General features: G+C 36.5%; 2 protein-coding genes across 4 annotated transcripts in view; one reads left to right on the forward strand and one right to left on the reverse strand.

Moving 5' to 3' along the window:
• BOK (BCL2 family apoptosis regulator BOK) overlaps positions 1-4,443 on the forward strand; it is a 28,359-nt gene extending 23,916 nt beyond the window's left edge. Inside the window, exon 5 of the mRNA XM_083364577.1 lies at positions 1,059-4,443. Within this exon, the coding sequence (XP_083220703.1) occupies positions 1,059-1,184 (126 nt within the window). The 3' untranslated portion in view covers positions 1,185-4,443. The remainder of the gene's footprint in view (positions 1-1,058) is intronic.
• Positions 4,414-26,761, reverse strand: THAP4 (THAP domain containing 4). Of its 3 annotated transcripts, XM_083364573.1 has the most exons (7): positions 23,910-23,982; positions 21,736-21,898; positions 16,589-17,742; positions 9,643-9,802; positions 9,180-9,289; positions 8,909-9,012; positions 4,414-4,748 (listed from the first exon to the last, which is right to left on the reverse strand). In XM_083364573.1, the coding sequence occupies exons 3-7, from the start codon at positions 17,394-17,396 to the stop codon at positions 4,629-4,631; spliced, it is 1,302 nt and encodes a 433-aa protein (XP_083220699.1). In that variant the 5' UTR covers positions 17,397-17,742; positions 21,736-21,898; positions 23,910-23,982; the 3' UTR covers positions 4,414-4,628. The 3 variants fall into 3 exon arrangements, with proteins under 3 accessions (XP_083220699.1, XP_083220698.1, XP_083220700.1); XM_083364572.1 differs by lacking the exons at positions 21,736-21,898; positions 23,910-23,982 and adding an exon at positions 26,642-26,761; XM_083364574.1 differs by lacking the exons at positions 16,589-17,742; positions 21,736-21,898; positions 23,910-23,982 and adding an exon at positions 12,415-12,900.
• Between the last annotated feature and the right edge of the window lie 226 nt (positions 26,762-26,987).

The following is a 26,987-nucleotide window of genomic DNA, read 5'->3' on the forward strand; positions in this document are numbered from 1 at the left end:
TTTCTGTTCCCAAGTGAAACATTTGTTGAGTTTGCCCCATTTTACGATCTTTCTTGCCACAGTAGTTGTAGTTGTTAATCAAACTGTTGTTAAGTGGATCTGGCTTCCCTATTGACTGTTGCTTGCCAGAAGGTCGGAAAAGGGGATCATGTGACCCTGGGCCACTGGAATCATCATAAGTATGAGCCAATTGCCAAGCATCTGAGTTTTGATCACGTGATCACAGGGATGCTACAATGGTCATAAATGTGAAAATTGGTCATAAGTCACTTTTTCAGTGTTGTTATAACTTTGAACTGTCACTAAATAAACTGTTGTAAGTCGAGGACTACCTGTAAAGGTACAGGTAATCCCCAGGCTATAACCTTTCAGTCAACAACCATTCAAAGTTCTGAAGGCACTGAACAAGCAGGACTTACAACTGGACTTCCCATTGTTCCACAGTCACAACTTCTGATGTTCTCTGCTGGTTTCCCACAAGCAAAGCCAATGGGAAAGGCATCAGGACATCAGAAGCACTCGTGCTTGTGCTGCTTTTTCTCCCACCTGTACTCCCCTAGTGCCTGTCCAAGCCACCAACACCCTGAAAATTTAAATCTTTGAGATAGTATTCAGAAGTGGGATTGTAGTGGAAAAGCTCTTGGATAAGCATGGGGAGATATATATTTTGGACAAGAAATCTATTGCCGTAGGAAGAATTTATAGAAGGGCAAATGTTTCTTCTGATATAATGGTTGCTGCATACATGTGCTTAATAAATAAATGAATAGCTAATGGTGGTGGGCCATCCATTCTTTGGAGTCCTGATTCACTTTTCATGTGGCAGATTAGGACTGCTTTAGGCAGAGATCAGAATCAAAGGCTTCCTGATAACTTTATAAGATTTCCAACAGGAGATTTACTCAAAGCTTCCCAAAGCTCAGATCAATGGAAGTATTTTAGGGATTTTGATAAATCCTTCACCAGCAATCTGGCAGGAATCATGCAAAAGCTCTATTAGTACTCAGTCTGTAACCTATGCAAAAATGCTGATCCTCTTTTTCTTCTTTCCACCACAGACAGACATAACAAAATGCGTAGTGAATACTGATCCCAACCTCTGCTCCCATTGGCTTGTGGCTGCCATTTGTAATTTTGGCCACTTTTTGAAGGCCATCTTTTTTGTGCTCTTGCCAGAAAGATGATATCTAGTTATCAAATGAAGTTTCATTTTCTTCTCAGTGACAGACACAGTGAAGAAGTAATGAGATGACTTTCCTCGACGATTTTCCAGCAACGGAAAGCCTTTTTTCAATTCTTGTCTTATACCAAACAGCTTTTGTACTTTAAGATTTGCATAATCTGTTCACAAGGCTGAGCCATGGAAGAACTTGTCACCCAGTTTATTGTTTATAAATTGTGTCACATTTTAATGCACTAAAAAAAGGAAGCTGATTTGGAGTTGTGCAAAGAAGAAAACTATCCTAAACTATTTTTCAGTCGTGATTTTTACAGTGTTATTCATTCTGGATCCTAAATTCTTGATTAATGATTGCTAAATAAAGAAGGGAAGGGTTTCTCCAATATACTGAAATTTAGTTTAAAGACCACTTCCTAAGAAACGAAACTGGGATTATATAGCATAGATTCCCAATCCACATATCCATCTTTATATTTTCACACCTGACGCATCAAAATAAAAGATCATGATTTTTTTTTAAAAAAGCTACATTTATGTTGAATAAAAGAATCCAGAGACATCAACCACAACAACTTTTAAAATACAGCAAAAATCTGTATGAAGCATACAACCTTTTAATGTAAGGTGCAATTGGCAAATTGTGTGATTTGATTTTAATCCTACTCTAGCCCATGTATGATAGATAACAAGCATGATCAGGACAGAAGGAAAGTATCTTAAAGATACTTTAACTCATTTTGTCTCTTTCTACTTTGTAACTTGCAGTGTGCAAAATACTAGTAAATGGGAGTGGGATTAGCAATGAAGATTATCCCTGAAATTTGTGAAAATAGCAAAGCTGTTAAACCATTGAAACAAAATTTGAACCCTGTATATATTGAAATGACACCTTGAAAAGGTTGGTTGATTTATTGTGACTAAATAAAAAACAACAGAGCATGAAGAACATGACTTCTGGAACTCTTTCTAATCACTTAATCATAGTTTTGCTCTGGGTCAAGTGGTCAGGAGTGGATCTTAGATTTGAGGCATCAGCAATACTCCAAGTGGCTACCTAATTGCCTTTTCAAAAAGGATACATTTGGGGATTTTTCAAGATTTTTTTTTCTTCTTCAAAGACTCCATCTGGACCTAGCCTGGTTTTTTTTACTCAATCTTCCTTCTACAAGAAAGGAAATGGGATGAAATTTCCACGAGCGAAAATTGAGTTCCATTAGCTGGACAATGTCTTGACTTCCTTTATGCAACTTCTTTCCACCATTTTATGATTTTTTAAAAAATATTTGTATATACTTATAAAGCCAAAATGATGCAGGCGTGAGGAACAGGCCTGAAAGATTCATCACTAAGAGAAGAAGAAATATATATGTAGGGTGTGGAAAGTGGGAAGACCCCTCAAAACTGTATTTAGCATACTCTGAAAATACATATTTTTGGTGGGGGGAAATGGAATATTTCAGCGCCAGAGCAGAAACAATGTACACTGCTACATTTTGTGAGATCTGTTGCCATAGATACAATCAGAGCCCTAAATAAAATGTATATAAAGGAGATGTGGGAAAACACTACGTTTTCAGAAGAAATATCCCAAGAAAACATGTGCATTAAGTGTTCTTAAATATTATATATATGATCATCAAGCAACATGACAATAACTGAAAGAATTATCCTCTGATTTATGGAATGAATGGAGAAATATAACAGGACAGTTCTGTCAGATTAAAGAGAAGCTGGATTTGTACAATATGCTTAGTAAAGAGCAAGCAAGTTACCAGTGTTAACCACTTGCGTTTACAGAGTTTTCATACTTTATATACAGTAAGGTAACTCTAAATATTAAATATATTCAGACTGGTGGTTATTTTGAGTTTGACTGATGGTAAGTCTAAAATGTTGCATGAGAAAGGGGAGAAAAGTGCCCTGTGCTTATTGAAGTTTCACACAAACATGTGAGTATGGCAAACAAAATAAGTATCAATCCAGATTAGCCATGATTTCAGGGGTGCATTCCTACCCAGAAAAGTTTCTGATAATTCCATGACGTGCATTTATTTAGATGTATGCTCTACCCTACCATCTCATGGTCCTCAAGGTGCCTTTTAATGATACATAAAAATGGCATGAAGATTTCAAACATGCAAACAAAAACATCAACAATGTAAAACTTGTAAAAATATTTTAAATCAATTTCAGTGGGCCCATTCGTAGTTCAGGGTAATCATACATTTAACTGTTTCAAAAAGTCCTCAGGCCTGTTGGAAGCTTATTCCAAGCTCTGGAACTACTGTGGATGTCTGCCAATTCTTTTTACAAATGGGACTGTCATCAATCTCTCCTTAGTAAATCTCAGATTGTGGATATTAGGCAAAATGCTGTCAGATATCCTGGTTCAGAACTATTTAGAACTGTGTAAATAAATGCCAACATCTTAAATTAGGTCCGGCAGCTAATATAAGGCTTGGAAAGTATTAGTAACATGCTTCTGTTTTCAGAGCCAACATCTGTTTCTAGCCATAACCTCTTGCAGCAGTTGTAATCTCTAGATTTTTATAATATGTACAACTGAGGTCATGCTATTTTTTTCTGACAGAGTTGAATGCCAGCCAAATATGTGCATCTTTCTAAACAAAGATCATATGCATCTCGTGATAGTTTGACTTCCCAGAGCTCCCCAAACTTGCTCCTAGAAGGAAGTGCTAGCACCAGGGAAAAACCAATGAATTTTTAACTGCCAGGGTCCATTTGCCTTCATCTGGTTTGTCACCATTTGTAAACACTGGTCAAATATAGGCTGCTTTTTCAAAACCATTTTAAAAGTGATTTAGTTTTTAAAGAATTCAGAAAAGGAAAATTGACTCACCCCCCAACACTCAAAACTATGTATTCTTTGTAAGGGGAAGTAGAGGTAGGAAAGGAATGATTCAGTTAAGGGTTCCAGCATCTCCCTTTCATTTCATTTATGGACAGTATCGTCTTCTATTTTGGGAAATAGGGACTTCCATACAGACTTCAAGCCAGAGGACTCACAAGCTGCATTTGGACATGAAATAGAGATTCATCACTGGTCATTTAACATTAAGCAGGTAGTGGTTCTTCTACTATACTATCATAAAGGAATTAACAGATTTGGACTTTGAGTTGCATTGAAGTAGAATCATCTGCAATACACTTTGGAAGTTTTAATATATCCCTTTGCAAGCATTTTTAAAGCAACAGAATGCCACTCCAAGTCACACCTTTAAAAATAAAAGCTTTTTTATTGGCTTTTGATTTTGTTTGGTTTTGTAAGTCTTCTATTACAGAAACTCAGAATAAACTCATTCAGCAACTGCAGTTTCTACTCTTGGTTATGAATTGGGTTGTGAAGATGCAAAGTCATATTTTGCTTTCAAGCTATTTCAGTTCTCTCCATGTAATGTCTTTTTCTTGATGAAACAAATCCTCCTTTTTAAGGAATCACTTTTTTGTAAGTTATATGAAGGTGCTGAGTCATTGGTTGCGTAGTAGTTGACATAGAGACCGTCTGTTCTAGTTTTCCCTCAGAATTGAGCCTGAATTTTCTAGTAATCTAAAAAGAAAATAAAAGACATTATGTATTATTGGATTCTGTTTAGAATTCAAGAAAATGGCAAAGCAAATTAAGATGAAGGAACATAAACGAATAAAAATGTTCCTCAGTGGTACTGTAATATGCATACTTAAAATCCTTGCAAAATTTCAAGCATGATATTGAGTCTTATTTCAATGTTTATCTTTTCATTTTGACACTTATTGGAAGAAGGAGAAAACTTTTTAGAAGGCTTCTGAACACAAACCTGGTATGTAATATATAAAGCTCAGACTAACAGGTACCCTTAGAATAAGATACAACTCAGACTTCTAACAGAAATGGGGAAAAAATAATATATCAAATAATAAAAGTATAGAAATCTGTCTATAAATATGGTGATCGCTTTGCTTTGCATATGCTTTGTCTGAAACTTACATTTGAGAGTAATTCTTAAAAGAGAGGTAGCAAAGAATAGTTTATGATTAAATACCTTTACAAATTATTGGATATTGTGTCAAAGCAGGCATATACATAGAATGAAGGCTGTTGCTAAGCACATTGATTTGTGCTTTAGATTGTAAGCCGCCCTGAGTCTTCGGAGAAGGGCAGGATATAAATGGGATTTTAAAAAAAAGAGTTTATTATCAGCCCAACTCACCTCACAGGGTTGTGGGAAAAATAGGAGGTGGAAAGACTACAGTATTAGGTATGTTTACCACCTTGAGTTACTGCCCCCGACCTTCGCTCATTTCGCCGGGACCTGAAAACTTGGCTCTTCGATCTGTTTGGTCCAGACTGTGGGGTTGTTAATTTAACTAGGTTTTAGATTTACTCTTGGGGCTTGAATTTAATTTGTTTTATTTGTTTTTAATTTTTTGAATTCATGGTTTTAACTGCCCTGTAAACCGCCCTGAGTCCTACGGGAATAGGGCGGTATACAAATCCAATAAAATAAATAAATAAATAAATATAAAAATAATAAGGGCTAGATAAAAATAAATAAGTAAAATAAATTATCACATAGTAAACCCAAACAGCATACCCCTTGGCACTGGCCCCTTGCATTTCTCTTCAAATTGTTTCTAAAAAACAATTATGTTTCTCATCTAGGTTTTGAATCTTTTGGTGCCCTTTGTCCTTTTGAAATAGTTACATTTAGAATGGGAATGAAATATCTGGGATTTGCAAAACCTTCCCCAGAAAACTGCCAAAAATTGTTCTTTGGGGGCAAGTGTTCAAAACAAGTTGAAAAACAATTTGCCAGGTACAAATCAATAATAAAAATGGAACAGCAATAACATTAACAGACCAATGTCTGTTATGGTCTATTAATGGACCGAATATTTTGAGGTATATATTATGAAAAAAAGACAACTACGGCAATAAAATCTGTTCCTTATCTACTCTTCTTATTCTTATGCCAAATCAATCCACTGCAAAATAAAGGCCTCTTCAGTGAAGCTTATGGGCTGTAAACTACAAGGCTAGTTAAGTGCAGGTGGGCAAACAGGTGTCCTCCGGCTTCCCAATCCAGGGCTAAGACTAGAAGAGTAAAATTTGGGGACCTGGCTCCCAGTCCAGCACCTTAATCACTACACCACATTTTCAATTTCTGAATAGACTTTTTTGGTATGTGGTCATGAAATTCACTATTGTTACATATTGTTACCCAGAAATAGAAAAGTAAATATCAAAAATGAACGCTTCACTTAAGACACAAATATCAAATATATAAGAAGGGGGAGACCTGATTCAGAGTAATAGCTATGAAAAAGATTTTGGACTAGCAAGCTATTTCAAACTTTTGAGGCTATTAATGTGGCTGCAAAAAAAAAAAAAGCAAAGGCAAAAAGCAAACTCTGTCTTGAATATTGTGTCCAGTTCTGGGTACATCACTTGAGGAGACTTCAGACTATTTAAAGCTGGTCTAGAGAAGGGTAGCAAGAAAGATCATGAAGACATGAACTATGTCCTTGTGAAGCAACATTGAGGGCAATGGGGCAATTTGACAAAAAAGATTTTGGCTAAAAACTGATACCTGCTGGAAATCTCTTTGCTCTTCCTCAACTATTTGATATTTGAGGGAACACAAGTTCCCTTCGTCCAGTGCGCTCGCAGAGGGAGGGTCTTCTCAGGGTGCCGCCGGTAAAAGATTGCCGGCGGATAACATCCAGGGGGAGGGCCTTTTCTGTGGGTGCGCATGCCCTCTGGAACCAGCTGCCCGTGGAGCTCAGGACTGCCCCTGACCTACGCTCATTCCGCCGGGACCTGAAGACTTGGCTCTTTGAGCTCTCGGACCCAGGCTGAGAATTTTTAACTGGGGTTTTATTTTCAGGGATAATTTAATCTTTTAATTCTCTTTTAACTTTGTATTTTATATTGATGTGATTTTAAAATGCCCTGTAAACTGCCCTGAGTCCTTCGGGAAAGGGCGGTATATAAATCTAATAAAATCTAAAATCTAAATCTAACTCTAGAAAACCTTTGTTCACTAGCTCAGGAGAAAAAGGATGCTATTACTCGACTCAAAGAGGAACAAGATAATTTTAAAGCAAACCTTTTAGCTTAATTGTGAAAGCCACTTGTCTTTTGGGGATAGGCAAGGATGTAATGCGATCAAGTTGCTATCAGTGTTTACTAGATTTATCAACAGTTTCAGAATAAACCTTTTTATATTTATGTTGTGAAGGTAAAAATATTTTTGTTTTGCGGAATTGGTAAATTAGCACATACTCAATCTCAAAGATTCTCATACTTTAACTAGGATTTATATTACATATCATAAAGATTTGTGAAGAACAATGCCAACTCAATCCCTATCTACCATTTGTATTCACACAGCCAACAAGGTCTTTCTTGCTATGATTATTTTGCACCTTCTCTTTGGGATTCAGATTTGTACTTTTATAAAATGTAATATCCTAAAAGCTTTCCAGTCCAAGTTTTTGAAAGCTATCTTTGCAGTTCCAAACCGCATCAACATTGCTGGCTTATGGCTAGAGACACATTTGGTTTCTGTGGGTGCCATAGCCTGGTATTACTTTCTGTTAAAATTATTTTTTCCCCTGTGCATCTGATCCCACTGTTTCTCAGATACCATTTTAAATCAACTTGTCTAGCAACTGGTAAAAGCAGTCTTCAATTACTAGCATTCTCTTTGGAGCCTCTTCCCATTTGGGTCTGAAAATGCCAGGAGTCACCTTAAGCAGAATCTGAGATACTGATTTTTCAAACCAGTCTAAGTCTAGTCTCCAATCTCAAAGTGCACGGATTCATCTTGACCAAACTGAACACAGCCATCCATTGGAAAACAGGGTAGTTTGGGGACATGCAAAATTCTATCAGAGCATCAGAATCTCTGGGAAACAATACAGAGTAAACTCTGCTCTACCAGTCTTAAAACAAGGAGGACTAGATCACTGGATCAGATGAAAAATCCTAACAGTGATGCAGGAATGTGAGTAAAATTACTATTTGAAGAGTTTTAAATATTATAATAGTATTAAGAAACCTTAGCAGGGATGAAAAACTAAATGAAAGGTCAAATGATTACAAAATATTAGAAGCACAATCTCTGATGATTCAATTAAAATCCATATGTTTACAAAATAGCTAGTCATTTTCCACAGTGGTAATATAGCTAGGGCTTTAGAGAACACACAATAGATATGACAGCTGAGTTTTCTGGCCCAATCCACCCAGTCATTGGTGTAAGTCCCAAGTATTACTAATAAATCATGAAACAATCGGACTGCAATCAGACTGCTTAATTTGACAATAACCTAAAAAAAATTGTTGTGGTTCAGTTGAATAGAAAAATAAACTTTTCAGTAGCATTAGAGGCAATTGTTCTCACAACACTTTGTCCAAATAGCATAACATTACAGTCTTCTCTCTTTAGACCTTGTATGGTGAATTCACCAACCCTTCATTACTGTACTAGATTCTTCAGAAATTCCAAAGATTCATTCTAAATACATCTTTAATCACCTTTTGTGTCTTGTAGTTAAGAAAAAAATATACTATAGAATGAATAATTATAGAAATTATTAGAAATATACAGAATTGACCAGAAATATAACAGTTTCTGGGGAATGAACTAGCAGAATTATATTGTTTGGGATAGCAATAGGAATACATACATATTCATCAACTAAATTACAATTAAACATACTCACTTGCTCTACATGAGGTTTCTTGGCAAAAGAAATCCTTGCTACTGAGTGGGAAGCTATAGAAAGCTCTTGCCCGTTTACCTCTCCCTCTTCTACTTCCACCAACCCTACATAAAACAAACAAACATTAATGTCCATATCACAGGACTGCATCAACTATACATCCAAACTAATCATTTACAAAAACAAAAAGTACATTGCAGAAAATTTTCTAAGTGCTTTCAGGCAAATCAGGTTCAAAACTGGGACAGCTATAATGCAGTAAGATTAATACCTGTGTTCTGAGCACTAATGAAGGCCACCTTGTTAGTGTCAGGTTGGATGCGGATAAATCCACATTCTCGATGCATTGGTTTCTTGGTGTCTGGATGGAAAGCACTGAATCTGTTGGGATAAAAAACAGTACTATCTGCATTCTTCTACTATTACTTTCCTATACTTTAATTCCTCCATGCTACACAAAACAAGGGTAGTTGTTTATGTCTAGCTTAGATGGTTCCTAAAAAGCTATGCAAATAATTTAAAAACCACCAATTCCCTCAAGCTAGCCCACAAGAGTTAAAATGCTTCTAATAAATAAATAAATAAATAAATAAATAAATAAATAAATAAATAAATAAATAAATAAATAATTATTAACAATTAATAAAGAGAGCTAAGGTCTATGTGGCAGTGGTTTGGGGGCTTATAGTTTAGAAGGGGGTTTTCTTCTAAAAACATGAAAAAAGAAAACTCACGAGAAATTCAACATGGGTTGACCAACATGAGAGATGTGCACTTCTTCAAGGTATTGGAAGGGCTTCATTGAAGGGAAGGTACCATCTCCTGGTGGATCTGAAAGCCAAGTGCCCAGCATCCAGGAGAGCGGCTCAATCACAGGATTCAACTGGGCAGTTTCTAAAGAAATAAACCACCTGAGAGTATCAAACTGTACTAGGGTTTTTTTGAAAGTAGGAATAAGCAAGCTTCCTTAATAAGTTGTATAAAAAACATGATAAATTAACAGATCCTTATATCATCTTTTTAATTGCAAAATAAAATGATTTATAATAATGTATTCTAAAAGCTTTATTAAAAATCTATTCTTCTGAATTTGAAGAAAACCTGAAGAAAAGCAATGGAGTGGTTGTAAAAAAATTTTTTTAAGCTAATTTTATTTCACAGATAGCAGGTGGGGCTTCGAAGCTACAATAGAGAATAATCGACTTTAAAAGGATCATCTTAAGACTCTAAGAAATTTCTTTTGATCATGTGAAGCTTAGGTAGTGCTGAATTTGGACTAAAATAGTATTTCCATGGAATGGAAACTAAAAATGATAGATTTTTTTTGGGGGGGGGGGGAATGAATTCAAATAACAAAACTTGAAAATGAAGGGAGGCTAAAGTTTTTTTTACTACCATCTCTAGTGGATTAACTCACATTATAGCAACTCAAAACATAAGCATGCATAGCACACTATTACTTTCCAAATTAAGCAACATTTTGCAAAATGTTTAACTTATATTTACTTATGGAAGTGCAACCAGAACTGTGCCATCATGCACAATAGAAAGGCATTCAGAGTTTCAAGTTAAATACATGCTCTGTAGGCATTACACGTCCATTCATTCTCACGGACACACACCTACACATAAACAAAACACACTAACTCAAGGAGGGAATGAAGAGGGTAACTAAGTCACTAATATCTCCATGACTTTAGATTTTTAGGGACCAGAATGAAAAAAAAAATGAAAACAGATTGGGAAGGGAAATAGAATGAAATAGAATTGATGGCTACTAACAATGATTGCAGAAAAGAATGCATGAGATAAAAGGATGGATTAAACTATGTTATTGTTTGAGTAAGCAATCTGCAATCACACTTAAAACTATTTTTAAATTTCCCTAGGGATGACTGTGAAAGCTACCCACAAACATTAATGGAGAAATCAGATAATTTAATGCAGTTGAGTACCGACATATTGCTACTGTATTTCCCCCTTTTTGTGGGTGGAACAAATAAAGGATCAGAAAACTTATTAAATATGTTTGCATACAGTAGAAATTTTATATCATGATTCATACAATTTAAATATAAAAATTGGATCTAAAAACCAAGATACATTTTTATTAGATTTGTTCCATATCATTTTGATCACAGACAACTTGATTTGCCGTATTCTTATATCATAATTTAACTAATTTTCCAAACTGATCATGAAAGAAGCTTTATTTTTATTTTTGGATTGAATTAAACCAGAGAATGGTGAAATATAAATAGTTGCCTAACTTAGGAAACTGATCAGAAACAAAATATTACATATCTAAAAACGTATTTATTTGAGCAATCTGACCTGGTTTGATGGGGTAGGGCAGGGGTTTTAATATGTTTTAATTATTGTTTTAAATTTGGGCATTATATTTAATCGTTTTTTAACTTTTGTATTCTGTTTTTATATTTATTGCCCTGTATATTTTATATTTTATATTTTATATTTATTGCCCTGAGTCCTTCGGGAGAAGGGCGGTATAAAAATATAATAAATATAAATATAAATATATATTATTAACCAGTATCCTTCTCCAAAAGCCACAAACAGTGCCCAAGCCAGTTCTCTTCTTGCTCATTCTCACCCTTTTTAGTACTATGCTAAAAAGAGGGTGAGAATAACTCAAAGCTCCTATTTTACATTGCAAATGTTGCAATAGTACCTAACTGAACAGCTTCAAGGAGTGCACAATTTCATTGAATGTGTATTGTTTTCCTTTAAATTGGTATGGTTACATGATTTAATTTTTTTTATATCTATGCTCCTACAATTTTATAATTATGTATATATTTTGAAAAGGAGAAACTCGTGGAACTATATTTAATGATATACCGGTAGTTAAAAACTAATAAACTTTATAAATGTTTCAGTTGACCTATCAACTTCTTAATCCCCTTCTGAATAGTTCATCTGATAGTTATGTTATTAGATGCAGTTGTTAATAGTAAATAGTATAAAAATAATAGCGTTTTAAAACTTATGAATGTATTATAGTATTTATCAGGCCTTAATTACTGAGAAATGATCTGTCACAGAAAAAAATAATATGCTATATATTTTTTAACTGTGTATGTATCTTGAATACAAGAATATTTTGTTTGCATTCATGCCCTGGAAATTGAGCTGAATGTTAGCCAAATCCTTCCCACCACAAACAACGTTGACACAATTGAATTTAAAAACATATAGGAACATCCTGGTCTCTTCTTAATACTACCTTAACGTTAACAAAGTGGGAGAAAGAATGTGTAAATCTGGTGCTATCATGGGTTCAGAAACAATCAACAATCAGCACAAATTGAAACATTATAGAATTGTCTCTGTGCAGCACTGATTGAAAAGTTTTCTACATGCAAAGGAAAAAGAATACAAATCAGCAGTGTAATTTAATATACAGTACATAAAACATAACCCAAATCTCATATTCAAAATGTATTAGCACTTCAGTTTTAAAAAGTAACTCTTTTATACAGTACCTGTTTGGATTTCACTGCTGGCCATATTTTGCAATATTACTTATAGCTTGCGTACTTACAAGAGCACTAATCCTACCTCTAGCTTCCATGAATCAAAACAACACTCTAAGACCAAACAGGAAACAAACTTTGGACTCTATAAAGGTTACTGCAGTGTTTTCTGGGATTTGTAGTCAAGTTTAAGAAAGTGATGCAGAACTGATGTAAGACTTTGGCATAGATTGTGATTCATAGTTCTTTTAGGTTCCTTCTGCTCTTTCATAAAGGCACATACTGGCAACCCATAAAACAAAGGCAAGCATTCAGTACTGTTTTCATCTTGTAAAACAAGGGAGAAGCAAAGGAGGAGGAAGTGAAAAGCCAGACCGAGAAACGTTAGTATGACTAAATACAGTAGTTCTTTTGCTAGTGAAATCCAATTTGCCAGGCTTTCTTTTTTATAAGCTAAGTAAACAAGGGATAGAAATGGTGGCAGCCTATACACATTTACAAATGAAAATGCACCTCAACAATATTACAGTTCATTATCAGTGATATATGTAAATAAATTTACGTTCCAAGCATAAATTAGGGGTCCCGGGTCTTTTGTGAGCTTGATTGTTTTCTTGCAGATATTTCATTACCCAAACTAGGTAACATCATCAATGCTAGTCCATCATCAATTGCACAGATGATGTTACCTAGTTTGGGTAATGAAACATCCGCAACTCAGCTCACAGAGTACTAAGGACCCCTCATTCCAACCCTGAGTTACAAACATTCTCCGTTATCCTATATAAACAAGTAATCTAATTAGGGAATATGAAAAAGGCAATGTGGCCCTGACAAGATTTAAACTGTAGCATCAGGTAACTGTAGCCAGTACAGTATAAATGTAATTCCTAGACTTCTTGTTTGGAAAGTGCAATATGGCACTGACCTAAAGCAGGTGCACATGGCCAGGCGTAGGTTCAAATACTGAATCCTTCTCCAAGCCCAGGGGTTTTATTTAAATTAGGCAGCAATTTATTCCAATTATCACCTGCAACTCTCTGAGTTGGGAGAGTGTGATTGGGGGCAGGCAAGAGTTTGCCTGCCAGGCAAAAATCTTACCCAGTTTCATTTGTTAAACCCTTGGGGAGGCTGTGGGCTGGGCCGGTTTAGTGAGGCTCTCTCTGCCACACAGGACTTCCAGTCACTATTGCTCTCACCTGTAACCAATGAAGATGTGGCTCAGCTGAGCAACCAGCCTGGGATCTCTCACAGGCTAATCCAGAGACACTAGCAGCCCAAAGAGTATGAAACAAACCACCATTATCACTGGAGCTAAAGCAGCAACAGGACCTGTATCAGGTGTGTCATTTTAGTCTGTCGTTTTATCTGACTGTGTCTACCTGTTTCTCAAAAGGAAAAATCTGATGCAGCAGAGTTCTATCCTGCATCCTATGCTCTTTAGCAGAAATATGAAATCAATGGGCAGATCGCTCAGAAACATCAATACACTGCTGTATTTTAATTCTTCTTGAGCCAAAACCAGAAAATGATGAATGTCAATGCAGATCTTGTAAGTAAGTAATGTGTAGAACAAAATCCATTAAAAAGTTGATCCAATTTGTTTCTGACACTTAGTTCCTTCAAAATGCCTTGACTATCTGGTTTTAAATGTTATCCATATTTTCTTCTTTTGAATGTTTTTCCTTTGGGGATTTTTTCCCCCCAATTCATTATGATTGGGGCAGGATATAAATTGTGTTAAATAAATTGACAACTCGCTCCTATTAAATTGTACCCTATTCTAAAAATAAATTAAAAGGATTAGGTAAGAAATCAGGCAGTCAGAATAAACATTATATAAAAATCTGAAGGCAGGCAACAACTGTTATCCAATACAAAAAAAATCAATACATAATTTCCCCTACAGAATACCAAAAATATATTTTTGTGTTTTTTAGTCTCTTTAAACAAGTAATAAGCAACAGTAATTGTCCCTCAGAAGTATGAAATCTGTTCTTCAGTATAGCACATATAATACAACTAAAGCCATAGTTTAGTAGATCATTAAAAATTACACTAATAAGGATTATCATAATGCCAAACCATAATAGTTCTTTGATGCTTCTCACATTATATGAAAATTCTAAATGTTTCCATCAAAATCTCAAATGTAACATTTGTTCTTTTAACTTAAAGTACATGGCTTTCATAGATTTCTTTGGGACAACAGCTGTAACCAGTGATATCATTGAAACTGGGACAAAGAATACCCACCCTTCAGGAGGTCTTAGAATGCAGGCAAGGAAAGCATTCTGACCTCATTTCAGACATCCTTTTCTTTTGGCCCACGTTCATCAAAGGTAACTGCTATTCTAAATCACTACTGAGGAAAAAACCCTTGGTCCCTACTGCTGATAACCTCAATATTAGGAATAAAAGACAGGATTTGTCTATTTCCCACTGGACGGTCACAGGCCCACTTCACCTGGCCATGTTCGTAGGTGTTAGTAAATTTGCATTACTAAATACAATTTACTTGTAAAGAGCATAAGAAATGGATTTGAAGGACAGGAGGAAGAGTCACTACCAATAAACTAAATTGATTGACAGAGGATTGAGTCTGGCTAAGAAACTAATTGGGAAAAACCAGCCCCTCTAATTCACATCAAGATAAAGTGAAGGAAGGCGGCAACACATTCAGACTTGTAAGATTCTGTAACTACAGCTGTTACACATAGCATTGTTTCTTAGTCTGGTCCAGCTTGCAGGGCTGACAAAGTGACAGCAAACTCTGTCATTTGTATTATGTACCAGGGAAGTGACAAAGCTTGCATAATTTAAGATATTTCTTTCCTAAGTTATTTTGGGTGTAATTTATGTTTGAAACTACATTCAAATGCTGGTTAAGCTATAGTTTTGGCATGGCCTATATTTAAATAAGTCTGTTTTCCACCACTTGGGAGCCAAGTCTCCAGTTCAAACAGAATTAATTTTATCTCTTAGGAAATGCTATACTAATCAAGGGATATTCACTTCTTGAATTTAAATATGAGAACATATTAACAATGAGGAGAGAGTAATTGTGTAGCTGCATGAAGTGGAAGGAAATTAAGATTAGTGAAAGTGAGCTGGTGAACTATGGGTAGATGAGAAGATAGAAGCATGAGTGTGTCAACTTACTGGAAAAGAAAACTCAGTTGAAGATAAAATGGAAGGGAAGAAAGACAGATTGAGATTATATGAAACAAAGGAAAATCTATTTGGGAACATTAAACATGAGAATGGTATGTTGAAGGGGTCATATGGTAGAAGACACTGATGGCATGCAAGGATTGAGTAGAATAGTGAAAGTGGACTGAAAGTGAGGCAACTGGTAAAGATTGGATGGATAGCCCAGAACATTATAAGCCTCATGGTAGACTTGGCTGGGTATATCCACAAGGACTATACTGTGAGGTCATTTGATTGCCTTCGCCTTTGGACAAGGAGAAGACAGGTAAGAAATGACATGACTTCAACTATTCCATGAGGATTACTGGCTGGTTTTGGTAAATGAAATCTGTTTTGTGGAAGGCTATTTTGAAAAACAATCTATTTGAGGTGAGGATAGGGAGGATAAGTTGATAAAAATGAAGCGTGTGGTTTGGATCTATTGATAAGGAAAAGGATATATGCTCTTTTCCAGTTTAAGACAAGAGAATAATCAGAATAGGTTTGGGGAGACAGAAAATAAGACTGATATTTTCCACCATTTATGGATGCAAGTCTATTTTGGGAGAGTGGAAATATAATTGATCTTGGTTGGGATTAGGGTAATTAGAGGACATTTAGATGAGATTTCTGCAACTAGCAGTAACTCAGGCAAGGGAAGCCAAATGATGGGGAAAGGACGTGAGGTTGTTGATGGGTGAGAAGTGTAAAGAGTTGGAGTGTCTGACTGGTATAATTAAAAATTAAGATGAGAGAGTGATGGGTGAGAATCCCTTTTAGGTAGGCAGGAGCAGATCTTGAGAGGAATAGCATTGGAGGAAGATATCGAGAAAGGAGTGACGATCATGATAGTATTGAGAGAAAGAGATGCGGCAAGAGCAAGTGCGAATCTTTCTTGAACAGAAAAAAAAGAAACAGCTTATTGTATGCTAGATATCCACATATTTTGCCATCAATTTTTCTCAGCTGTGAAAGTGCAGAGAATACTAACCACAATCCTGGGACAACAGGTTGCTCAAGAAAGGGACATTAATCCTCTTCAGCTCATCCAGCTTTTCCTTCAGCTTTTTAACCTGGCTGTCCGAGCGGCTGATCTTTTGCCTCAGCTGTTTTAGCTCTCCGTTCTTCTTTTCTACTTGTTCTCTCAAACAACACACTTGGCTTTTACTTTGCCTAGAGGAGAAACAGTACGAATGAAGGGAATCAATGAGCTTGCATGCTCCTGAAGCAGACATGATGACCTCATTGATTGACATGAGGTTGGCATCAGTCTCTCCCTTCTGACCTACTACAGCTTCTGTGGCTGGTTTAGGGGTCAGATCTGCAGGGGATGCAGACATGCTTTGGGAAGACTTCTGGGGGATAGCAGTAAGAGAAGAAGTAGAGGAGGCTTCTCTAAACCTAGTGTCCTGCTCCACAGGGTTGTTACTACAGTTTGATTCCACACTTCTCCTTAACCTTTTTCTTTCTAGTTGTTCCTTTGGAAATGATGATTTCTCTCTAGTATGTTTGGAGAAAAAGCTGTAAGAATGAAGGGATCCAATAAATTTACATGCACCTGACACCGGAGGTGTGAAGTCATCCTCTGATATACCATTTTTATCAATTTTGAAACTTCCTGGATGGATAACCATTTCAGAATGGTCCTCAATAGAATGTTTTTCTGGCTTATTCTGAGAAACTTTTGTAACTAAGTTATCTGCTAACATCCTCCTAAGGGAACCTTCAAGTTGGACCTGAAAACTTGCCCCCTGCTCACTCATTGATCCAATTTCAGCTTGAAGAGTCACGTGCTCCATTTTATTACTTCCTTCCACAAGCAAGTCTTGATCAGATGATAAGGTTCCTTCATCTACCTCCCCATGTCCTTCATTTGATTGATTGCCATTTCTTTGTAGAGTCTGGGTTATTATTTTTCTCTTTCTTTTGACATAACCCCTGCTGTTGCCCCTTGTTTCAGAAATATGGAATATAGTTGGGATGGCGGTGGGTTTCAGTAACCGATGCTGGTCTTCCAACCGTTTTGAAAAGCTGTCCTTAGTGAAGTGTTCACTGCAGAGAAAGGAATATTTGGTAGGAATCCAATTGTCCCGTTGTACTGCTTTTAGCCACTGGATTAGTCGCTTTGAATCCTTTAATGGAAACCTTTGAAAAAGTATAAAAGGAGAAAGTTACTATTTACATTTCTTTTTCTTTCTTTCCTGGAATCATGAAAATACATAGATGAGGTTAAACTAAAAAAACCTCAATCTTCTAAAAAAGTTAGATATAATATATAGATATAAATAGCATCCATTACATTTTTAGAACCAGTATTTCAGAAAGATGCTGAGCTGTTTTAGATTTTGATCTATTCAATAGCTATTTTTATGAAACAATCATTTCCAAAAAGTGGTTCAACAATCAGATTTTAATAAAAGATTCATCATCCAAACATTAATCCCAAGTGAATTTATGCCCAAAGGTTTTCATTCAATTAACTGCATATGACTGAACTACAGACTAAAAATGACAAAGAATTGGGTGATATAGCTAATACAGAAATACATAATTAAATATTCAGAATGGTTTTGTTGGGTTAGAAAAGCAGGCTATAAATAATAGAATTTAAAAGAATCAAACACAAAGTTCCCTTCAGAAAATACAAATAAATATTCAGATAAAAGATTGAGGATGCTTGACTTGGTTATATGTGAGAAATTCCTATAATGCTGTAAACTGGCTGAGTTATCAAGGAGATACCAAACACTTTAGGCTACAACAAAAGGAATCATCTCCAAATCATGGGATTATAGCTTCACTTCATTTTGAGTGGTCACACGCCCATTTCAAATATTGTGTTCAATTATGGATATCATATTTTAATAAAGATTCAGAGAAACTGGAACACATTCAAAGAAGATCAATGATAACTATTAAGATACTAGAAATCACAGTCTAAAAAGAAAGATAGAAATAATTGGGTCAGTTTACTTTAAAAAAAACAGAGAAAATATGAAAGCACTATTCAACTATCTGAAAGGATGTCACATACAAGATTAAACCTGTTCTCCATCATTCCAGAATGTAATAACATTTAGTTTAATACACTAAATAATACATTAAAGTCAAAGAAAAGTATGTTCCAATTGAATTTTACAACTTTTTTCCTAGCAATAACAGCAGTTTGAAAGCAGCATCAATTAGTGAGAACTGTGTGTTCCACATCACTGAATATGTTAAAGTAGATGTTAAAGGTCCATGTGATGGGATGGTTGTATTGTGTTTTTAGATGGATGTTTTTCCACAACTCATTTCTATTTATTTTTCAAAGTGTTTTTTAATAGATTCAGGAAGTGAACCCTGAGAGGGGTCAAGCATGTCATCAGCCTCAATCCCTTCGTGCCTACAACAGACCTAAGTCCAGCCCCTCTTGAATTCTGTTGACTCTTATCTACTGCCAGTTTGGTTTGATCAGCAAGGTCTGAAGTTGATGTTAGGGTTAATCTATGCTGATCTGAGTTCTGATTACTGATGGAGATCCAGCACCTCTCCACCAGTAATCTGCACTTGGAACAGAATAGATTAACCCTAAGGTCAACTTCAGACCAACAGTCAAGTAAGCAATACCCCAATTAAGAAACTGCCAAAGAGCCATTAGTAAACAGCCCAACCAAAGAATCCCTAAGACTGCCCCCACCCACACAGGCAAGACACCAGAATATAAACTGACAGCAAACAGCACTTCTTACTAGTACTGATGATGTAACCTAGTTAGGGTAATGTAACGTCTGCAAGAAAACAAGCAAATTCAGAAAGCACCAAGGACCCCTCACTTAATAACTTGTCTAGTATTTTGATGATGATGATGATGATAATAATCATAATCATAATAATCATCATCATAATAATAATCATAATAATAATAATAAAGAAAATCTCAAAATATCAAGACCTGCAGATAGCAGTAGAATGACTGTGGCAATAGAAAGCAAAGATAGTACCAACAGTAGCAAATAGTAGCCCTGAATGCAATTCTAAAACACCTGGAGCACCATTTGAACACCAATGGCATTGACAAAATCATTATGGTCAATTATAAAAGATAGCCTTACTCAGAATGATTTTATGATGATACCTTTAATACCATGAAACAACAACATTTTCCTATCTATCCCAGGTACTTGGGAAGAACTCAGTAGGTGGACAAAAAATGCCAAATCCAATCTAAACATCTGGCTGACTGCAACAAACCATAATAATAATAAAGATCTCTTTCTCATATCTCATCCATTCGCAATAATCAAATTATTTTTAAAAAATCATCATTCAGTCCTAATCAACAAAAGTCTATTACGAGGTGTCAGGGAGAGTTATGCACAGTGAGGGAAAAAAGTATTTGATCCCCTGCTGATTTTGTACATTTGCTCACTGACAAAGAAATGATCAGTCTATAATTTTAATGGTAGGTTTATTTTAACAGTGAGACAATAACAACAAAAAAATCCAAAAAACACATTTCAAAAAAGATATAAATTGATTTACATTTTAATGAGTGAAATAAGTATTTGATCCCCTATCAATCAGCAAGATTTCTGGCTCCCAGATATCTTTTATACAGGTAACAAGCTGAGATTAAGAGCACTCTCTTAAAGGAAGTGCTCCTAATCTGAGCTTGTTACCTGTATAAAAGGCACCTGTCCACAGAAGCAATCAATCAATTACATTCCAAACTCTCCACCAAGACCAAAGAGCTGTCCAAGGATGTCGCAGACAAGATTGTGGACCTACACAAGGCTGGAATGGGCTACAAGACCATCAACAAGCAGCTTGGTGAGAAGGTGACAACAGTTGGTGCAATTATTTGGAAATAGAAGAAATACAAAATAACTGTCAATCTTCCTCATTCTGGGACTCCATACAAGATCTCACCTCATGGAGTTGCAATGATCATGAGAATGGTGAGGAATCAGCCTAGAACTACACAGGAGGATCTTGTCAAGGCAGCTGGGACCATAGTCACCAAGAAAACAATTGGTAACACACTATGCAGTGAAGGTCTGAAATCCTGCAGCCTCCGCAAGGTCAACCTGCTCAAGAAACCACATGTACGTCTGAAGTTTGCCAATGAACATCTGAATGATTCAGAAGAGAACTGGGCGAAAGTGTTGTGGTCAGATGAGACCAAAATCGAGCTCTTTGGCATCAACTCAACTTGCCGTGTTTGGAGGAGGAGGAATGCTGCCTATGACCCCAAGAACACCATCCTCATTGTCAAACGTGGAGGTGGAAACATTATGCTTTGGGGGTGTTTTTCTGTGAAGGGGACAGGACAACTTTGCTGCATCAAAGGGACGATGGACAGAGCCATGTACTGTCAAATCTTGGGTGAGAACCTCCTTCCCTCAGCCAGGGCATTGAAAATGGGTCATGGATGGGTATTCCAGCATGGCAATGACCCAAAACACACGGCCAAGGTAATAATGGAGTGGCTCAAGAAGAAGCACACAAAGGTTCTGGAAGGGCGTAGCCAATCTCCAGACCTTAATCCCATGGAAAAATCTGCAGAGGGAGCTGAAGGTTCAAGCTACCAAATGTCAACCTCGAAAACTTAATAACTTGGAGAGGATCTGCAAAGAGGAATGGGACAAAATCCCTCCTGAGATGTGTGCAAACCTGTTGGCCAACTACAAGAAACGTCTGGCCTCTGTGATTGCCAACAAGGGTTTTGCCACCAACTACTAAGTCATGTTTTTCAAAGGGGTCAAATACTTATTTTACTCATTAAAATGCAAATCAATTTATAACTTTTTTGAAATGCATTTTTCTGGATTTTTTTTTGTTATTCTGTCTCTCACTGTTAAAATAAATCTACCATTAAAATTATAGACTTATCATTTCTTTGTCAGTGGGCAAACATACAAAATCAGCAGGGGATCAAACACTTTTTATCCTCACTGTATATGTTTTAGCCTTAATCAAATAAATCTATTTTTTAATCCAACTTATCACTTTCTCTAAAACAAAACAAAAGATTTATCTCCCCATTTATGAACCACATTGAAAGCCTTATCAATCAAATAGGGTCAAAAAGAAATTCCATTAATGTCTATCAGAAACCACAACACAAATGTTTTAGTCCTGTTCAGATAAATTCACCTTATAAACCTTCTATTTTCTTTTTAAAAGCTTGATCTTTAATGTCATCGAATCATGTCCCAGAAATTGATTTCTTCTCATTTTCTCTTTTCAGAAATAGCTTGATTGCTTTAATACCTTCTGTTTGTAAATCCAAGACAAGAAGGCTTTCCAAATTGCTCTGCTGACTCATTTTAATAATTAAAAAGAGACATAGAAATAATATCAACTGGTTTCATTTATAAATCCATTTTGGCATCCTTTTCTATATTAACTTCATACTCTTGGCATTTGAAATTCATTTTCATATCCATAGCATCCTTTTTTATATCACTGTTGTAATCCAGCATATTTTAGAAATCCAAATCCATATTCAAATCAATCTCAGTCTGTTTTATCCAATAAAATCTGTTGTTCTTCAATATCTTCTGCTATAATGCCTCCTTAAGTAACACCAGCTGCCTGCAATTAGTGCAGGTTCGAGTCCCACCAGGCTCAAGGTTGACTCAGCCTTCCATCCTTCCGAGGTAGGTAAAATGAGGACCCAGATTGTTGGGGGCAATTAAGCTGACTTTGTAATAATGCCGCTTGGGGTGTGTGTGAAAGCCCTAATAAGCAGGCATATACATAGAATGAAGGCTACTGCTAAGCTTGTAAGCCGCCCTGAGTCTTCGGAGAAGGGCGGGATATAAATGGGATTAAAATAAAAATAAATAATATCAAACAATCTTATAAGTAACTTAGGTTATTATTTATTCATTTATTTATTAAATTTGTTTGCCGCCCATCTCACCACGAGGCAACTATTTGTTTCCAAACAGCCTCTGTTCCTTCTATTTTGTTCCATTATATTAATGGCTTTGTTCTCCTCTCCAATCTTTTGTTCCAGGTTCCCTCCAGCCAGCCTTCAGATCTCCTCTTATCAATATTTCCCTCCAAATTCACAAAATTTTCCTATGATAGGATTTGTTACCATTAATTTCAAAGACTTCATATATTTTTAAAATAAATTTTAGACCTCCTTTTACTGTTTTCCAAAAATGAAAGCTTTTCTCGTTAATCCTTAAATTTATTAACAGGGCAAGTTAGTTAGGGTAGAAGAAAATCTCCTGGTATTATAACATCTTATCTTGGTTCTTAACATCCAGAAACGCATTAATAATGAACTTCTTAAAGTAGTTAAGAGAGGGAGTAGACAGATTCAGTGTCCCCTTGAAGCTGCTAGACTGTGGCTTAGGTAGGACGTTTTTTTCCCTGGCTCACAAAGCTCTCAAACCCGCTAGAGATATCCATTTTATGATATCTTCACAAGGAGGCTCGGAATAGAGAAAATTTGTGGGTGATCCTAGTCCTTTCCTTTATCTGGAAAGGAATTTCAAGGAACCAATCCATTCACTGGTTCCACTTTTCACTTCAAACATGACTCCATCTTCCCAGAGCAATCTTCAGTCTTCCATTGCTCTTCTTGAAATTGGAAGCTCAGATCACTGGTCTGATGTAAACTGCCTTTTGCAAAGAGCTCTTGGGCAAGGATGGATCTGGCTCTGACAAGGGGGAAAAGGTTGCTTTTGGCTGTTTTTCCCTTTTACGCAAAAACACACAAAAAAGGGTATGTTTTGTGCACTCCAACTTGGGGTAAGCCTGCTTTGCACTTTTTTCCCCTTTTTTCAGTGCAAAGTTAGCTCCATATAGTCCAGGAAAGGGATGTTTTAGCACATTTAAGCACCTTTAAGCTGCTTTTGTGCTTTTTAAATCCTTTTTTTTTGCTGTGTGTAATCAGTCCCATATGGCCTGGCAGCCAGGCCAGGTATGCCTCATCATCAGCAGGAACAAGAAGGCGGTGAAGGTGAGAGCTTGAGGCACAGAGCAGCACTGATGGTGGTGAGAGACGGTGGGAGAGGCATTTTTTTTCAAGCATGGTGCTTGTAAAATAGATAGAAAATTATTCTCTCTGTTTTCTTTTTCATTGTTTATATTAGTGTTCTATTATTTTACTTATGTTTTGTTTACACTCTTTTCATTTCTTCCTTTTTATTGTTTTAAGCCACTTAGAGTAGCCCCTTGGCAGGATAGGCAGCAAATAAATTTAACAATAAATAAAATAAATATGTACAATAATGGGGAAATACTGAAATTCCCACAGTAGAGAAATAGGCAGTAAAGTTGTCAGAATTATCAGAAATGGTGAAACTAACCTGTTTGGTCAGGGATAAAACAATAAGTATCTTCTTAAAAAGACTGGAAATTGTTTAAATTTGGACTTTTTTGCTGAAAAAGAGATAAAAATTGAAGTGCTGATTTATGGATGTTGATGACTGAAAAAGAACTAAACAAGAGGCTAAAGGGATTTTTGTAATATTAAGGAAGGAAGGAGGCTGGATAATAAGCTTGTTAATTTCTGTTGCAAAGAAGGCTAGAAGTCATTTAAGTCCCCAAAGTCTTTTTTTTCTGACTTTTGTTCCCTAGGTTCTTCTTTTTTATGTATTTCACTTTCTTCTTTTTGTACCCTGAACCTTTTTTAATTTTATTTCTTTTTCTTTTAGATTTGTCTTTCCTTGTTTGAAAAAAAATCACTAATAAAATTATTAAAAATATATTTAGAAAGTGTTAAAATAACCAGGTTGACAATATATAATAGAAAGAAATTTTATTTGGGTGGGAAAGGCATAGACCTCCTCTCCAAAAATGAAAAGTTTCCTCATAACAAGGGACAAAACATGCTTTAAATAGCAAAAAAGTTATTCAATAAAGCAGTTTTTTTAAAAAAATGCATGGAAACCAACAATAGCATCAGAGGTTTATATGGGGGAACAATGCCAGGTTCAGTTGACAGTAAGGAAACAGAAAAAAGATATTAATGAAAAGACTTCTTGAAGAAGTTATCCATGTATAATCAGTCCCTCCCAACTTTTTTTAAATCCTATTTATATCCCGCCCTTCTCCGAAGACTCAGGGCGGCTTACAATCTAAGAAGCGTCTTAGATTCGGAGAAGGGCGGGATATAAATAGGATTAAAAAAAACTTGGTCCCAGAAACTAAACAATTCACAATCTAATACTATAAACCATCTTTAAAATATGGAGACAAGCAAAAATAATTATAGTGCATATCAAATAATTACACATGAAACTCTCCATAATTTCTTCAGTTCATTAGAAACCAATGACTATTTCTAATCAACTCATATTTTAAAATAGCATACATTTATACTATTTTTCAGAAATATAAATTCATTTCACATGCACAGAAAAATAAATCACAAGACAAATGCGGAAGAAAAATCTGGGACCCAAAGAATACTCACTGCTCGTAATAATTGAATCAATCTCCTATGCTGAAAAGGGAATATATGTTTTGAGTAGCAAACAGGGCCCAGACATTGTCCTTGCATTATACTTGGGAATTACTAGATGCATCTCATTTGATGCTTTTAAGCAGAGTCACTATCCAGCATGGAACCCTTAACTTAAATTCATATAAATTTCTTCAGCTGAATTAAATTAATTTTGCATTTTTCACCTTTGGACTACTTTCACATTTTAATTTTTAAAATTAATCTTAGATAGAAATAATGGCTACTATTGAATGTCTGAATTCTTAAAATGTTTACATTTAACACCAATATCAAAAATATTAGGAACCATTCATTGTAACAATGAACATATATTTGTTTTTGCTGTATGCAGAATAAAATGAGAATGCCTTCATAGTTGCTTGAGTATACAGAGATGACATTTCTTGTTTTATATTAACAGTATACTAAACAGTTCTGTCACTTTTTTGCTTATTTTCTCATAGCTGTAATGTGTTCCTTTTCTAGTTTAAATAAGGATTTGCACACAACTGTATATATTGGATAAAAAACAATCAATATTCAGTTGATATTTCTAGAATACAATTTATCTCTTGCAAGGATTGGCAAATATGCCACGTCTCAGAGCAAATTCAGAGATTAGGATGTGACAGGAAAAGCAATCCTCAGCTTTCTCGGTTGCTCCACAAGCCACCTACAGACAGATTTGCTACTGAATAAAGTTGGTTTCTCCAATGGATGCATACTTGCAAAACTCAAGACAAGACAGAACAGGTAAACTTGCAAACAACAGTAATACTGCTTACTCATGCATCAGTGTCCTACATATGAAATTTAATAACTAAATAAATAAAAATCAGGGCTAAACCTTGAGCCACATCTTAACACTGGAATGCTTCAACTACAAATCCATGGTGGAAAGTGGCAGTAGACGATTAGAGTTGGTGTCCCTATAACCAAGCAAGTATAGAGAGTCCTTGCCTTCCCTTCTCAAAGACAAAAAGGAACTTTTTAGCTTAAAACACCGTAGAGTCATTTTCACAGGAGTTGCAACCCTCTGGCTATTTTATCTTAAACTGTGCACAGATGGCAAGAAGAAGCGGGTGAAAGAATAAGAAGGATGAGAAAGGCAAAAAATGAGTTTTGACCGTGCGTGTGTGTGTGTGTGTGGGCGGGGGGGGGGAGAGTTGGTCCTCTATTGCAGCGTTTCCCAACCTTAGGAACTTGAAGATGCGTGGACTTCAACTCCCAGAATTCCCCAGCCAGCTATGGGAGTTCTGGGAGTTGAAGTCCACGCATCTTCAAGTTCCTAAGGTTGGGAAACGCTGCTCTATTGTTGGCCTCTCTGGGAGGGACCCGTAATGAGGGATGCTAGTCGGCGAAAGAGAAAGAACCCGGTCCAACTCCCCAGAAACCAATGTAAAAGGTACGCAAAGGGGGCAGCCGGGCAAGCTCAAAGGGGCATCAGCCTGTCACAGAACTGCGAGCGGAAGAGAAACGGGAAGCTCTGCGTCGGTCTACCCGATCGAAAAGGTGCGCCTCGAGAAGCCCCGTGTCGAGGTACGAAGCAGGAGACGGGCAGGTGCGAGCGCTCCTTTCCCTCCCCCTGGTTACCTGTGGAAAGAGACGGCCGCTCGGCCCCGGGCACCTTTGCCCTGCCGGTTGGAGCAATTCAGTGCCGCGCAACAGATCACCATCGCTGGAGGCCGCACGGGCGGCCCTGCCTCAACCCCCTCTCCGCCCCCCCCCCTTCAGCCGTACAACAAGATGGCGAAGCCGAGCGAGTCACACAGCGGTCTCGCCACACCCTGCAAAGTAACTTCCGTACGGAAGAAGCTGTCATTCAGTTACACCCCCATATGCCTTCGGCGGTACAGTATATGAGCGAAGTGGCTCTTACGACCACCAGCAACGCTCCTTAATTCCCCTTTCCCCCCCGTTGCATCTCACCGATTGACTC

The sequence above is a fragment of the Vipera ursinii genome (genome assembly GCF_947247035.1).
Source record: "Vipera ursinii genome assembly, chromosome: 5".
NCBI lineage: Eukaryota > Metazoa > Chordata > Lepidosauria > Squamata > Viperidae > Vipera > Vipera ursinii.

What these genes read in the sequence shown, in the direction of transcription:
- THAP4 (XM_083364572.1), bottom strand. Translation starts at nt 26,724, where the DNA reads ATGGTGATCTGTTGCGCGGCACTGAATTGCTCCAACCGGCAGGGCAAA. An exon ending in CAACCCATGTTGAATTTCTC is followed by an intron (nt 9,290 to 9,642) that starts GTGAGTTTTCTT and finishes TTATCCCAACAG; the next exon opens with ATTCAGTGCTTTCCATCCAG. An exon ending in AGAAACCTCATGTAGAGCAA is followed by an intron (nt 4,749 to 8,908) that starts GTGAGTATGTTT and finishes TTTTCTTTTTAG; the next exon opens with ATTACTAGAAAATTCAGGCT.